The 13,890-nt window shown below is 33.8% G+C and overlaps 6 protein-coding genes across 6 annotated transcripts; 3 read left to right on the forward strand and 3 right to left on the reverse strand.

Annotated features, from left to right (window-relative positions):
* Nucleotides 1-681: 681 nt before the first annotated feature.
* LOC135848339 (facilitated trehalose transporter Tret1-like) lies at nucleotides 682-2,423 on the forward strand. Its single transcript, XM_065368238.1, has 2 exons — nucleotides 682-1,115; nucleotides 1,224-2,423. The coding sequence occupies exons 1-2, from the start codon at nucleotides 983-985 to the stop codon at nucleotides 2,240-2,242; spliced, it is 1,152 nt and encodes a 383-aa protein (XP_065224310.1). The 5' UTR covers nucleotides 682-982; the 3' UTR covers nucleotides 2,243-2,423.
* Nucleotides 2,424-2,745: 322 nt separating this feature from the next.
* Ggamma1 (guanine nucleotide-binding protein subunit gamma-1) lies at nucleotides 2,746-3,441 on the reverse strand. The gene has a single exon (XM_065369421.1). The coding sequence runs from the start codon at nucleotides 3,187-3,189 to the stop codon at nucleotides 2,977-2,979; it is 213 nt and encodes a 70-aa protein (XP_065225493.1). The 5' UTR covers nucleotides 3,190-3,441; the 3' UTR covers nucleotides 2,746-2,976.
* Nucleotides 3,442-3,617: 176 nt separating this feature from the next.
* Nucleotides 3,618-5,371, forward strand: LOC135849151 (uncharacterized). Its single transcript, XM_065369418.1, has 2 exons — nucleotides 3,618-4,832; nucleotides 4,907-5,371. The coding sequence occupies exons 1-2, from the start codon at nucleotides 3,759-3,761 to the stop codon at nucleotides 5,183-5,185; spliced, it is 1,353 nt and encodes a 450-aa protein (XP_065225490.1). The 5' UTR covers nucleotides 3,618-3,758; the 3' UTR covers nucleotides 5,186-5,371.
* A 159-nt stretch (nucleotides 5,372-5,530) lies between these two features.
* LOC135849150 (baculoviral IAP repeat-containing protein 2-like) lies at nucleotides 5,531-10,395 on the forward strand. The gene is made up of 10 exons (XM_065369417.1): nucleotides 5,531-6,169; nucleotides 6,256-6,436; nucleotides 6,519-6,683; nucleotides 6,753-6,940; nucleotides 7,013-7,129; nucleotides 7,210-7,370; nucleotides 7,437-7,610; nucleotides 7,685-7,821; nucleotides 7,909-8,138; nucleotides 9,988-10,395. The coding sequence occupies exons 1-9, from the start codon at nucleotides 5,750-5,752 to the stop codon at nucleotides 8,109-8,111; spliced, it is 1,746 nt and encodes a 581-aa protein (XP_065225489.1). The 5' UTR covers nucleotides 5,531-5,749; the 3' UTR covers nucleotides 8,112-8,138; nucleotides 9,988-10,395.
* LOC135849152 (regucalcin-like) lies at nucleotides 8,100-9,652 on the reverse strand. Its single transcript, XM_065369420.1, has 5 exons — nucleotides 9,304-9,652; nucleotides 8,992-9,213; nucleotides 8,714-8,920; nucleotides 8,516-8,628; nucleotides 8,100-8,435 (listed from the first exon to the last, which is right to left on the reverse strand). The coding sequence occupies exons 1-5, from the start codon at nucleotides 9,458-9,460 to the stop codon at nucleotides 8,184-8,186; spliced, it is 951 nt and encodes a 316-aa protein (XP_065225492.1). The 5' UTR covers nucleotides 9,461-9,652; the 3' UTR covers nucleotides 8,100-8,183.
* Nucleotides 10,396-10,883: 488 nt separating the features above from the next.
* LOC135849149 (uncharacterized) lies at nucleotides 10,884-13,773 on the reverse strand. The gene is made up of 5 exons (XM_065369416.1): nucleotides 13,473-13,773; nucleotides 13,268-13,389; nucleotides 13,061-13,201; nucleotides 11,379-12,993; nucleotides 10,884-11,311 (listed from the first exon to the last, which is right to left on the reverse strand). Exons 1-5 carry the CDS (start codon nucleotides 13,657-13,659, stop codon nucleotides 11,052-11,054), a joined length of 2,325 nt encoding a protein of 774 aa, XP_065225488.1. The 5' UTR covers nucleotides 13,660-13,773; the 3' UTR covers nucleotides 10,884-11,051.
* Between the last annotated feature and the right edge of the window lie 117 nt (nucleotides 13,774-13,890).

Raw genomic sequence — 13,890 nt, forward strand, 5'->3', positions numbered from 1 at the left:
TATTAATCGTAATCTTGTCACGTTTGCAAATTATAACGATTTACAGTAAAGTATAAGTCACGTGTTTCCATTTCTGAAAATTGAAAAACCAAATGAAATTGGTACCTATACCTACAAAGCATACTTGAGAGTACTTAATTTTTCCATCGCAGGTTATTAGATAAGATATATCTAGTACTTATCTACCTAACAAATCTAAAAATCTTATCATTTGCGGGGAAAAAATTATAAAAAATTGATTGTTTTTTTTTTGAATACTTGACTATACCGATTTGATATAATGGTGATTTCAAATTTATAGGTAGGCTAGGTACCTATAAAAGTAGGTGCACATTTTTTCAGTTGTAATATTCATTACTTGCTCTTCATGTGATTCGGATTCTAGTTCAGAGGGAGTGTATTTAACATTTTTTTTCAAAATGTTCCTTAAATTGTGTAGCAAAAGTTTGCTTAAAGAAGTAAGTATTTTATCAAAAAAATTTTAGTGTTTTTACTTGGTAGAAATTTTTTGGTTTTTTGTTTTGTTTTATTCTTTTTTTTTTCCCTTAATTCGTGTAAATACCTACTTTTACACAAACCTACTTTAAAAATCATCGAAGAGCTATTATTCTTTATAAAAACTATTCACGTATATAGGTACTAATGTCCATTATTTAATTCATTTTAAAATAGATACTTTTCGTCTCCGTGGCCCTATTACCTTATTTATTGGTCGGAATTAATCGCTCATATTTAGCATTTTTATTTCATCAGCTGGAAAAACAGGATTCTTTCATTAAAATCGACGAGGAAGACAAATCTTGGATAGGTAGGTGAAATTAAAATCATCAGTTAATAAAGTTGCATAACTCGTATATTTACGGCGACTGTGGCATTTGATTTTTCAATTTTTTCAAATCAAATCGTTCGTTTTCATGACTTGCTTTCAGCTAGTTTCATTAGTTTACTGAGTCCGTTTGGATGTATAATATCTGGCTTATTTATGGATATATTGGGAAGGAAATTATTCATTCAAATTATATTTGTTCCTTTTATATTATCATGGCTGCTGATCACTTTTGCAAAAAGTGTTTCAATGATATACGCTGAGATAATGATTCAAGGCATTAGTGGAGGTAGGTATAATTTTCAAAAATGGATTTCATTTTAAGGCATATTAATTTTCTCTAATCAAGCATTACAGAAATACATAAAACCAATCACCTATCCTATTAATTTTTCAGGAATGTCTTTCTGCGTGGCTACTTACATCGCTGAAATTTGCATTCCACATCACAGAGGAGCTTTACTCTCTGTTATTGAAATAATGTACAGTCTTGGAATACTGCTATCAAACATTTTGATGTATTATTTCAAATGGAATTTAGTAGCCGCATTTTTCGTAGCTATATCAGTATTTGGATTACTGATGACTGTATTATTACCAGAATCTCCGGTTTGGTTGTATTCGAAAGGAAAACACGATAAATCGATCGCGGTATTACGCGATCTTAGGTGCAAAGAACTTCACGAATTGGACCCTGAAATACGTCAGATGGAAATATCGTGTTCCCAGACATTCAAAACCTGTTCCAAAGAAACGTTTAGAAATTGTCTCAAAGCTTGGAAACCATTCGTAATTTTATCAACGATGTTTATAATACTTCTAAGTACAGGATATCCTATTATGCTAGCTTTTACAGTAACCATCGTCGATCGTCTAAATATTCCTTATGAAAGTTCCACAATTGCTGTTTTATTCGCAGTCAGCATTTTTACCGGGAGCCTAACAACTCCTTATTTTATGCATACGTTTGGTAGGAAAATGGTATTAGCCATATCGGGTCTAGGTATGGCTGTCTCAATGGTGATCGTAGCTTTATATGAGGAATTGGCTCAAGATAATTCTTGGTCATGTATTGTACCTCTGGCCTTATTCGTGTACATTTTTGCTTGTATTATTGGTGTTTTACCAGTTGGTTTTGTAATGGGTGGAGAATTGTTTCCCTTAGAAGTACGAGGTGTTATGAATGGTTTGTATGGGGCGGCAGGATATGTATATTCGTCCGCTATGATGAAAGCTTATCCGCGTTTTTCATCACTTTTGGGAATTAAATCCATTTTATGGATGTTTGCTGGGTTTAGTTTATTAGCAGCTTTGTTTGGAATTTTCATACTGCCTGAAACAAAAGGGAAATCTTTGAATGAGGTACAGGAAAAGTATTTCAAGAAAAACAAAAAAAGTGACGTAGAATCCGCCTGACAAATGTGTGAAAAAAATTTATCGAACTTGGAGAGATAGGAACAGAGAATGAAATAAAATGAATAGAATAGGTACATTTTGTGAACTACGCACCTACCTACGATCTAATTTTGTATGAAAATTAAAAAATGATTGTATTATTTTTTTTCATACAATTCTTAGTAAGCCTTATCTACCTACTTGAGTCCAGTATTAATTATTTTACCTAAGCATTTACCTATATATAACTGAATGATAATGCAATATGTATTTGTATTATGCCAAAGCATGACCGAATCATGAACATTTTGAATTGTTTGCAGAGTTTGTGGGTTATGTACCTGATTCTGCTATCATTATAAATGTTTGATAAGTTTATACTTGATCGAAATATACGTAATTATTGAATATTGGTGTATTAAAGTCATTTACAGGGTCCCCAATAACTTTTCCTTCGGTAATTGACACCTGTGGTCATTTCCGGACTAGTAAAAAATGTAAAAATGAATGAATAACATAACAAGTAATACATAAACAAGTATATTTTTCAAGTGTTTGGTTACACAAATAGAGAAAATGCCTTTGGATAGAACTAAATACTAGATTGAAAATTATAAAATAAACTCATCATAGATAAATCATAACTGAAGAAACACACACAACGTAGATTAGAACAGAACTTATTCATTATTCACATAGTAAAGATTAAGCGGTAGATTGATTAAAGGATAAATGAGGAATAAATAACATACATTTTAGATGATTTCGCAACCACCTTTTTCACGGAATGGATTAGCTTTTTGTGAACTGAAGCCTTTCAACAAGTAATCTTCGTTTTCATGCTCTTGGATATACCTGATGATATCATGGACCGCTTGAGATACCAAAATACGCTTGATGGCTGCTTCTCGTCTCAACTGCTCATTAATCTGCCGCTGTTGCTGCAGATTGGAGATCATCATATCCATTACCGCAGTATTACTAAGGCCTATTTTCAGAGGCGTGGTGATGCTTTTATAATTTCCTTCCTAAACGGACCTTCTGCAGGTCAAACTATAAACGAATTGTGAAAGAGATAGATACTAGAAGTTCCGCGAAAACAACGAAGCGAATTTCGCCTTCTAAGGTTGCGAATTTTAGTAAAAATTTCACTAACTTGAACGATATTTTGACAAAATTGTTATCATTCTGTTGATTCAGAACGGAAAACGGATTTTCCAGTCGACAATCATTCAGGTGTGGTCATTGATCAAACAAAAAATTAAAAACTTTCAATAGCCAATCAGAATCGATTTTGAAGAAAATGACTAAAATTACAACCAATCAAAAGCGAGGATTTTCATGTGCGTGCATTTCGTGTTCCAAATTTCAAAAAGCCAACAAATTTTTTGCAGAATTGGTTTTTGTGTTTTTTTTGCGGCTCGTGATAATTAATTAGGTTTCTTGAAGTTTTTGTGCTTATTTAATTATTAATTATGTAGAAAAAGTCGTATTAATTTAGTATTTTCATACCCTTGTTACGTATTCATCAGCTAACATGTCATACTTTCGAATCATCGTCAACCCGTTACTCAACCGGAGCATCGTTCGCTTAGCATCAAAAAGGTATTTTCTTTCCAATGCCTTTGAATGTAAAGATGCCTGGAGTAATCGCTTGAATCAGCCAATATTCAAGAAAGTCAACGTAGAAAGTATGTACTACGAATTGGATAGTCAGTATAAGAAATCCAAAGTACTCGTTCCAATAGATGTGGACATATTCATCAATAGTCAAATCGACGATACTTTTTTAATCGAAGTAGAGGAACTGGCTTACAGATTTCGTCTCACAGGATTCGCTCATAACACTTTACCTAGCACTCATCACGGATTTATCCGTCTATTTTTCAATTACAAAAAAGATGACTTGGTTAGAATTCTTCACGATCGTCTGAATTACGGCATCTTTCCCGACGAGTATCTTCTCTGTTACCTTATCGATAAATTTTTAAAGGCTGAAGATTACAGAAACGCTGCCAAAGTTGGCACATTGCAAATGTTTCAAGAAGATTATTCACATACTTTGAATAGAAATTTATCTTTATACGCCATACATCGATATTTATTAACCGAAGTCCCATGGGAAGACATCGTGGAGGAGAAGAAAGATGACGATGAAGAAGAGGAAGAAGTCAAAGTTAGAGTTGGGTATGTGAGAAATCCATATTTTGATGACCATTTCGATCTAGAAGATGCACAACATATATGCGGAAAATCTTTAGTCATGATTAGTAATCATTTAGATAGCATTGCTATGAAGAATAGCTACAAGGTATTGGGATTGGCGTTGTATAATAAATGGGAAAAACTGATCGATGAATTGAATCGTGTGATTGATTTACAAAAAAATTCCGAAGATTGTATCTTATATAAAGATGCACTTGATTTTGCTTCAAAAATTATTGCAGAGAAGTTGAAAGACGATGGTCCTTTACTTGATAAATTAACAAATCTAATTAGTCAGATAAAAGAAGAAAAATGTTCGAAAAACAGTTTGTTAAGCGACGTTGAAAATCTCACAAAGGAGAGTGTCAATGTTCACGAAGCGGATATCATTAATTCTCAAAACAAGGTACGCAATTTTTAGTTTTTTATCGAGGCTGTTACTATCGAATTTTTTAGAATTTGTTTTTTTTTTGTTGACAGTTGTACGAAGAGTGGGACGACTTTCGTGAAAATGAGCTCAAAACACATCTGGCGGAATTACAAAGGAAGAATCGTTTAGCAGAAATAGCTCGTAAAAAAGTTGAATTGGAGCATAAGGAACAATTACTGCATTTCTTCGATAATGAATTAGAAATCAATCGAGTTTGTGAGAAGAAAGAAGACATTTTGAGAAAACGAGCTAAACATCAATCAATTGATGAAAAAGAAAAAGAATACATACCTCCTGAAATTAAAAAGCGAGGGGTGGATCAAGACTAAATGTTTATTTATCTTTTAACTTGATGTGTAGATGAAATAATTATAATTGTATTCGTGAAAAATGAATAGTTCTTCGTTATCAATTCAAAAAAAATCGTATTCTGTATGAATGCGGATGATTTTTTATTTGTAAAAATGATTTGGATGATTCTTGTTTTTATAAAATAAAAGTAATTGATTGTTTTATTTTTTGTTTGAAACTATGTAATTTGATTTAGTTGAAAAGATTTAGTTAGGTATTTGAAAAAAAAATTCAGGAGAGATGAATTTAAAAACCGCGGTTTTATCATGATTCGTGATGTCATGCGTGAAAACCAATCATGTGCGTCCAATACCCAAACAAGAGAATTATCATGAACTACAAAAAATCTTGATAAGAAAAGTTGAAATTTTTCCAGATCTAAATGTTTTTACTTCACTTCAAAATGTGTTCTTTTTTTGATTTCAACTCAAAAACTTTGTAGATCATCTGCAACGCTGAGATATGTTTTCTGGTCGCTGAAGCTTTCCAAGTAACATCCACGCGCATTTTTATATACTCCGTTTTGCTTTAGAGCTTTCTCCATGAATTACGAACGCAGTCGACTGAGAACATTTGAAAATTGGCCTGCAAATGCACCCGTTGATGGCGAGTGCATCGCTAAAGCAGGATTCTATTATATGGGTCAAAATCTAGAAGTACAATGCTTTTCATGCGGCGGTAGAATATCCGAGTGGCAACATGGAGATAAAGTAATGGCTAAGCATCGCCTTCTAGATCCACGATGTCCTTTCGTCGTCAACTCTTCTGATTCCGGTAATGTACCTATTTCGGATGGTAACGACACAGCTCAAGGCACCAGTAATGGAACCGTTGAAGATGGTAGCAGATATAAAAACGAAGAAGCTAGATTGCAAAGCTTCATGGCTTGGCCAATCCCTTCTGGAATCGATGGACATAGACTGGCTAAAGCTGGGTTTTACTGGCTACAGGAGTTGAGAAAAGTAAATTTATTTTGGTCAAGTACGATGTACGATCGTTCAAGTTTCGAAAATGTGATATGCTTTAATATGTTTCGTTTGTTGTGTAGGTTCGATGTGCTTTTTGCGGTCTTGATAATCCACATTGGGATAGTTCTGTTGATCCAATCATCGAGCACCGTCGTCATTCTCCAAATTGTTCGTTCTTGAATAACTTGAGCGTGGGGTGCAGCTCGCATAATTCTAACGATGTTATCGTCTTGAGAGAAAATTATCTGGAATCGGAACGTGGTTAGAATACGGTTTTTTGATAAAATTTCCTTCCTTGTAGAATGTTTGTAAATTGAAATTCATTTATTATTTTCATGGACAGAATTGGACGCAAATCAGATGAAAGATTTTGGCATATTGAATCATCGTATACCTAAGCATTCGAAATATATGACTGAAGAATCCCGTGTTGCCTCTTTCGAAACATGGCCAGTGTCAGAGATTAAAGCACCTATAGATCTCGCCAAAGCTGGATTTTATTACACCGGTATGGTTTCGTTTACTCGTCGTATGTATTTTAGAATTAGGCAAATTGAAAACGTTTCATTCAAAACAGGAGTCGAAGATAAAGTACGATGTTATCATTGCGGCGGTGGTCTTCAGAAATGGAAAATTACCGATGACCCGTGGATCGAACATGCGAAATGGTTTTCTACTTGTGACTACATTTACCTCGTCAAAGGAAAAGAATTCGTGGACGAAGTTAAACAAACGTTAGCTGCAAAAAAAGAAGCGCTCGATGAGGTTATTTTGAACTCAACTATACTGATTAATATATTTCATCGACAATTTCTCAACATTTTTGTTCGTTTTTAGGATGGTAATTCGGCTAATACAAGACAAAGTACTAGTCAACAAGCAAACAGGAATATATCGTTACAAAACATCGACGATAATACCATGCAAATATTGATGAGTTCTCCTCCAGTTCTGGTAGGCCTTACATTCGATCATTAATATTGATTTCTAAAAAGAGATATTTTTTCGTTTTTAATCATTTTTTTTTTCAATAGGCCGTTTTAGAGCTCGGTTTGGACATGTCTAGAATAAAACAAGTGGTAAGAGACCGCCTAGAACGCCACCGTACACCGTTCGGTAACGTTGACGAACTACTCGCTGCTGTTTTAGATGCTCAATTCAACGAACCGGTGGCCGATTTGACCGAAGAATCATGGTAAGTTGATTGAGCTGAAATATTCGTCAATGACTTTTGAAATATTTTACGGCGTGTATTTTCTAGGATCAGCGATCCTATTGCCAGTGTCAGTGACTTCAACAGGTTACCGGTTTTTGAAAATAATTTTGCTGAACAAGGTTCATCTCGATATATTCATCAATTGATTGAACGAAGCCTACAGAACGCCCATAATAACGCAGAATCGTTGATTGATGAAAGTGTCATCAACTACGCAAAGTAATAATAAAATATTTTCTTACTTTAAAAAAAAATTAAATTTCCAAAATGAAACCTTTCTATTTTCGTTTTAGTAATTCGATTGAAACAGATACCGTACTTGCAACTGATGAAGAAAGAGCTTCATCGAATTCAGAAACCGAAGACTCTGATATTAATATGGATAGTATGGAAAATCCTGCTTCAAATTTTGACCCTCCTTCAGAACCTGGTATAATAAATTTACTACTTAGTTTATCGGAGCATTACTTGCGTTTTGAACTGAAACTATATTTTTAAAATCATTTTCTCTATTCAGCCGTTGACCCTCAAACTCTGGAAGAAGAAAATCGTTTGCTTAAACAAGCAAAACTGTGTAAAATTTGCATGGATCGAGACGTGAATATTGTATTTCTACCCTGCGGTCATCTAATCAGCTGTTCCGCTTGCGCAGCCAATTTACCAGATTGTCCGGTATGTCGACAAATAATCAAAGGAACAGTACGAACATTTTTAGCATGAAAAGATTCCGTTGTTTACCCGCTTTTTGTAAGTATATCGAATATTACATTGGTTTAAAAAGTAATTATAGTATTAGTGAGTAGAAATATTAGAAATATCTATCGATGCTCCGGCGATGCCCTTTGAACCCGTACCGATTATCTTAAATACACATCCAGCGGCCGTATCATCTTCTTTGATATTACGAGCGAACGTTTCGTATCGTGCCGAAGTTACGTACAACTCGTCTAAATTTTTTCCACCGAAAGCTACGCTGGTGATGTTGGGCGTTGGTAACGATATCGTATCTAACAAGGTTCCAGTTTTTGGGTTTATCTTCAATACCTGGAAAAAAGTCAGGATTTTAAGTAATAGAGAACGTGATATAAGAGCGGAATCATATTGAAAATAAATCAGTTATTTACTCGGCTTCCTTCGTAACAAGCTACCCATAAATTTCCATCAGCATCTATGGTCATTCCATCGGGAAATGCTTCGATATTATTTTGTTTTAGATCGAAAACTGTTCTTCTGTTGGCTACGCGAAATACATAATTATATTCACATCTCTATAAATACAAATTATCGATTCAAATAATACCAAAAATAGGCATCCTACTCACAAATTTCAGCTTTATCCGAGTCGTGATCGAATCCCTCAACTTTATAGGTCAACGAATCGATGTAATAAAACAATTTTTCATCGTCACTCCAAGCTAATCCATTCGAAATTCCTATGTTTTTGAGTAATAGTTTCGAGTTAAGGTTTTTAAAAGAGTAGAAATTACCCAAATTGTCGGTTATCTTTTCTTGATCCACAGCCATCGAACCTATTTAAAAAAAAAAAAATTTCTCAGTGATCTTTTTTCGATAAAGATTTTTATGGGAAATTCTATCATACCTGCAAATAATACTCCGCTCGGACTACATTTACCATCGTTGAATCTTGTGCTATTTTTACCATCTTGTTCAGCTGTGGCTAAAATTTGGTAATCTGACGGATCGTTTTCACCGTCCCAAGTAATGAGCGCTATATCAGCTCCGTAAGAAATGACGAATTTATTTTTTTCGTTTTTTACCGGAATGATTAGAGAGACTGGCTTTTCCTCTTGTCCTGGAAGATCTGTCAAGTGGAAAAATTCAAAAAACCTATTTATTAGTAATGAATTCGCTGGCAAAAATTATCGCAGCTTTGATAGGTATAAGTACTTACGAATTTTAGTGCAGGTGTATTGGTCGCTTTCGGGTACATATCTGTGTATAGTCGATTTCCAAATATCTACGAAGTATAAAGCTTGAGTCGACTCATCCCAATGAGGACCTTCGGCCAGCTCCACAGGAGGAGTAACAGTTGTAATTTTCAAACTCATAGCACAATTTGAAAAAAATTAAATCAAACCGAATAATATTTCGAAACTGACCAGTGCTTTAAACAATCACGTACCTACGTGTCGTTGGTTAATTTTTCAAATGATAAGGCCAGCTAAGCTACACAACTTGAATTTATCTTGTTTGCACAGCTATTGTGATACGAGTAGGTAATTAGATTTCTTATTTTTTAGTTCTGGTTTTTCGCTCATGTAGGTAGCTAGGTTCCCAATTGAACTTTGTTTTATCACTGATCAATGCCCTCGCCGTTATAACAAATAATCTCTATTCAATATGAGATTAAAATTATAGCATTTTCAAACGAAAATAACGAATTTTAATTATTTTTGGTAGTTTTTATTTGATTAGGAATACCTAATTAGGGGAAAAGTGCATTTGTCGAAGACGATAGATTTTTTCTCAATTGTAAAATTACCTATTCGTTAGATTTACCTACCTTTTGTGATTATTATGATTACCTACCTATATGAATATTTTTTTTTAAAAAACGACTTGTTTCAATTTTCAGACTAAATTAGGTGCAATGAATTTATGCAGATAGCACTCGTTCGCAATTCTACACTAATTCAAATCACAATTACGTATGTACAGTCACCGCAACCACCTCAGATGTCTAACTTTTCGTGGCCAAGTAATTTTGGGTGAAAATTAATCAAATTTTGCTCCCCAAATTTTGTTTTTAAAAGTTGCGGTGACTATAAAATTTGAGAATACGAGTAAAGGCTATAAAAGCTTTTGCTGTTACTATCCCAGTGTGGTCGTTCATCGTCTAGTTCCAGAGGCTTTGTTATTCATATCACCCAAGGAGATCAATACTTGATTGAAATTCCTATTCATAATTAATTACAAGTGTTATGCAGAAAATATTTTTTTTTGTAATTTTGTTGTTGAATAAAAAAATACTTGATGTATGAAATTGTTTTTTCTTCAACATTACTCGATGAAAATTCATGTGTTCCAATTTCTTGTTTGCTGAACTTTAATTACTCGTAGTAACAAAAATAGTAGGAAAAAAAGGAAAGAAAAGAATCATACTTGAAAAGTATAAAAATTGTGGCTCAATTTTAAATCCAAAGATGACTAGAAGAGCAATTTCTGAAAATTATGTTGGTTTCTTTATTCGATCACTTCAAGAACTAAATCCAACGTTTGATTATGCTCGTCAATCAATTTGCTAAAATCAGCATGCAATATTTAGTTCCTTGGATCTTGAACTAGGCAACATTTTCAACATCAATATCGAAAGAGTTCGTTTCGAAAATTCAAAATCTACACCGAAGTACTTCCAACTCGATGGACTAGAAAATAAGTGTGTAAGTATTTTATTTTTCTAGAAGAACGTTTGTTTGTTCGAAGAAAATATTTTTTTATTTTATTCGAGACAAAAAAAAATCAAAAACTTGGTGAAAATGACCAAATATAACCCTACATGTAATCCAAAAATCTCAAAATATAAAAAACACACATAAAACAGTTATGATCGGTTAGTCAAGCCCCCGATACTTAATTAATGCGAAAGTATTAATGACAAAATCGTATTACAAAGTACAAACGTGTAAGAAAAAATATAGCCTACATTAATAATTCGGAAATGGTTATTTCATCTTGCAAACTCTTCAGTCTTTCGTAACAAAGATTAAGCTCATTTTCGGACATATTTTCCACTTTATGAGATAACGATTCTAGTAAATTCTGAATGCTCGACTTTTTATTCTGAAGAGGATCACATACAGAAAAACTAAACTCTGGATTTGGTTCCGACACTTCAATGTCTGTTTGATCGATTTCACTCTCAGCGAATGTATCAGGATCAGGGAATTGAATTATGTGATCTGCGAATAGAACATGATTAATTTCAAATAACACGTACTCGAATAAATAAATTATTAATCAATTTACCCATAATCAGCCTCTTCTTTTTATTCTCTTCTTCGTCGAAAATTACATCGTGCTCAACTCTCGTTCTCCGTTTACGGTACCAATCGGGTAAATTATTAGAAAATTCGGCGAACCTGCTGTCTGATTTTAAATACGGACTATTTAAATACCATTGAGCCAAATTATCGATAGTTAACGAGGTGTGTTTGAACACAGAACACATGTGGATACAAGGATACCGCCATTTTTGGAAATCGTCGCACGTACAATTAACTTCTTCAAAATCTACATGGTACCAGTCTTCTTCGGTGCTGCTTTTAAGCATAAATTTACTAGCATCTGTCGATATTATCGTCGGTGCTTCGAATTCATTTTCAGCATTTTCGAATCTTTCGGTGAAATGGTTTACAAAATCAATCGGTCTGTTGATCAAGTTATGTGAATTTAATCTAATCGAAATATTATAAGAATAATACTGTTGAAAACATTCGGGTAGATAATCGGTAACGATCGTTGCCAATATATTCGACAATATTTTTTCGTTGCGTTCGGCCAAAAATTTATACGCGAAGAAATCTTTACCGGTTTCGGCACCGTTATTTAAATTCATATAAACGTAAAATTCTTGAGTCTGATACGCGACTACCCATTGTTCACGTAAATCGTACCAAATTTTGTAGAAATACGTTTCGACAGGCGCGTTAGTCTTGTAACTCGGATGATTATGCATCAGTGTTTCATTTTGAACGAATTCGTCTTCGGTTTTAGATAACATTAAAGCTTCCCATAAGTTTAAAACGTGTATACTGTGTTCTCCGGTGTTATTTTGATTCAACCAAGTTCTCCACGTATGGTAAGTTCGATAAGAACATATGCTTCGGGCACTGTTAGGAAATACACCATGTACAGCGCTTCTCTCGGTATCTTCGTGTCCACACACGAAATACTTCGGGTTCCAGTTAGGATTCCATAGCCGGAATGTATTCAGAGCTTGAGTAATAGCAGCCTCTTGAGTTGAATTCAATACGAAAGTACCGACCGGTATGAAGCTCTTGTTGGTCTTGACGATTAGAAAGTACAAAGGAAAGCTGTAATTCGTAGATTTATAAGCTACATCTAAGATGGTGATAGTATTTCCATAAGTATTCATTAGGTATTGTTGCCATTTCGTTTGATGACACCATAAAGGAGTGGTTTTTATATCACCGGTAGCTAAAGTCTGAGTAGATTGAAAGAAAAATTCGTCGTCACATTTACTTTTCCACAAATCTAGAAATTCTGACAACGCAAATTCGTCCAAAGTTTCTTTCTTCATTGAAAATTTCGCCATATTTATGTGATATCTGATCACCTCGTTCGGAGGGTAAAAACAATGATTGTTTTCATCAGGTTTAGGAATCTTGTTATCTTTGATCATTTTTTCAACCACTTCGAATAGGTGAGATTTTACGGACGAAGGCGATTTCACATCATTAGCGACTAGTCTGTAGATTTCGGATTTTAATAATGGATGAATAATTTGATCTTCCGTCGTCGGAGGGTGGTTGTGTTCTTTACTGGATGATAATTCGACTAGTAGACGAGTTTCGGTTTCTTTGGCACATTCTGCGAAGTTTTTTTTGATTTTTTCAGACGCCTAAAAATACTCAAAATTAAAACGAATTTATCTCGAAGGTTCAATTACTACAGATCATGATCATTACCTCTCTTTTATCAGTTTGTATGTTCTTAACTCTTACGCTCCGAAAAACCAAAATGTAGGTGATATTCAAAAATGCTTTACAGCCAATTTTTTTCGTTGGTTGCGAGTTCGTTCTTTTCTTACGATTGGGCGTATCTTCTTTCTGAAAAATATCAAATTTGATATAGAGAATATAATTTTTCATTTTTCGACGATGAAAAATACTTACAGATTTGTCGACAGATGGCTTATATTCACTATCTTGAGAACATCGCATGTAAATGGTTTTATTAATCATGAATGGATATCCAAGGAAAGGTATTTTGGTTCCATAGGAAAATCTGATTTTTGCTGGAATAATAATACGATATCTGAGTAACAATCTAATTGTTGAAAAACTTCTGAGAAACGCCGATCTATAAGCTACAACGTACAAGATTTATATCTCTTCGAAGCTTCGTAAACAACGGTATTACGCTTGTAAAATGAAAATCCACACGCTTTCAAGCTATCCAAAAAATAATCCAAATCATTCAAATTCAAAAACCCGGACACAGATGATTCAAGAACTTGAAAGTCTTTCAGGAAAGTTTTAATGATTTGTTCGACATCGGAGCTCATGTTTCCGAGAAATTATTTCTTCATGTTACATCAAAGTTTGAATATACGTAAAAATTGTAAGAAAATTTCCGAAAATTAGCCATTTTTCCACTCAGTTTGCACGGCGAATTTCCATTTTCTCTAATCAAAAAAACAATGTAAACAAAACAATTTGATAAGAAAAATGATAGCGTAATCGAACGGAGAAATTACAACGGTAATTACAATTACGAAACCATTTTTGAAAAATAT

The sequence above is a fragment of the Planococcus citri genome, chromosome 5, assembly GCF_950023065.1.
Source record: "Planococcus citri chromosome 5, ihPlaCitr1.1, whole genome shotgun sequence".
NCBI lineage: Eukaryota > Metazoa > Arthropoda > Insecta > Hemiptera > Pseudococcidae > Planococcus > Planococcus citri.

What these genes read in the sequence shown, in the direction of transcription:
- LOC135848339 (XM_065368238.1), top strand. Translation starts at nt 983, where the DNA reads ATGGATATATTGGGAAGGAAATTATTCATTCAAATTATATTTGTTCCT. An exon ending in GATTCAAGGCATTAGTGGAG is followed by an intron (nt 1,116 to 1,223) that starts GTAGGTATAATT and finishes TTAATTTTTCAG; the next exon opens with GAATGTCTTTCTGCGTGGCT.
- Ggamma1 (XM_065369421.1), bottom strand. Translation starts at nt 3,189, where the DNA reads ATGGATATGATGATCTCCAATCTGCAGCAACAGCGGCAGATTAATGAG.
- LOC135849151 (XM_065369418.1), top strand. Translation starts at nt 3,759, where the DNA reads ATGTCATACTTTCGAATCATCGTCAACCCGTTACTCAACCGGAGCATC. An exon ending in TCATTAATTCTCAAAACAAG is followed by an intron (nt 4,833 to 4,906) that starts GTACGCAATTTT and finishes TTTTGTTGACAG; the next exon opens with TTGTACGAAGAGTGGGACGA.
- LOC135849150 (XM_065369417.1), top strand. Translation starts at nt 5,750, where the DNA reads ATGAATTACGAACGCAGTCGACTGAGAACATTTGAAAATTGGCCTGCA. An exon ending in AGCTGGATTTTATTACACCG is followed by an intron (nt 6,684 to 6,752) that starts GTATGGTTTCGT and finishes CATTCAAAACAG; the next exon opens with GAGTCGAAGATAAAGTACGA. An exon ending in TGAGTTCTCCTCCAGTTCTG is followed by an intron (nt 7,130 to 7,209) that starts GTAGGCCTTACA and finishes TTTTTTCAATAG; the next exon opens with GCCGTTTTAGAGCTCGGTTT.
- LOC135849152 (XM_065369420.1), bottom strand. Translation starts at nt 9,460, where the DNA reads ATGAGTTTGAAAATTACAACTGTTACTCCTCCTGTGGAGCTGGCCGAA. An exon ending in ATACACCTGCACTAAAATTC is followed by an intron (nt 9,214 to 9,303) that starts GTAAGTACTTAT and finishes TCCACTTGACAG; the next exon opens with ATCTTCCAGGACAAGAGGAA. An exon ending in GAGCGGAGTATTATTTGCAG is followed by an intron (nt 8,921 to 8,991) that starts GTATGATAGAAT and finishes TTTTTTAAATAG; the next exon opens with GTTCGATGGCTGTGGATCAA.
- LOC135849149 (XM_065369416.1), bottom strand. Translation starts at nt 13,659, where the DNA reads ATGAGCTCCGATGTCGAACAAATCATTAAAACTTTCCTGAAAGACTTT. An exon ending in TTCGAAGAGATATAAATCTT is followed by an intron (nt 13,390 to 13,472) that starts GTACGTTGTAGC and finishes TTATTATTCCAG; the next exon opens with CAAAAATCAGATTTTCCTAT. An exon ending in TACAAACTGATAAAAGAGAG is followed by an intron (nt 12,994 to 13,060) that starts GTAATGATCATG and finishes GAGTATTTTTAG; the next exon opens with GCGTCTGAAAAAATCAAAAA.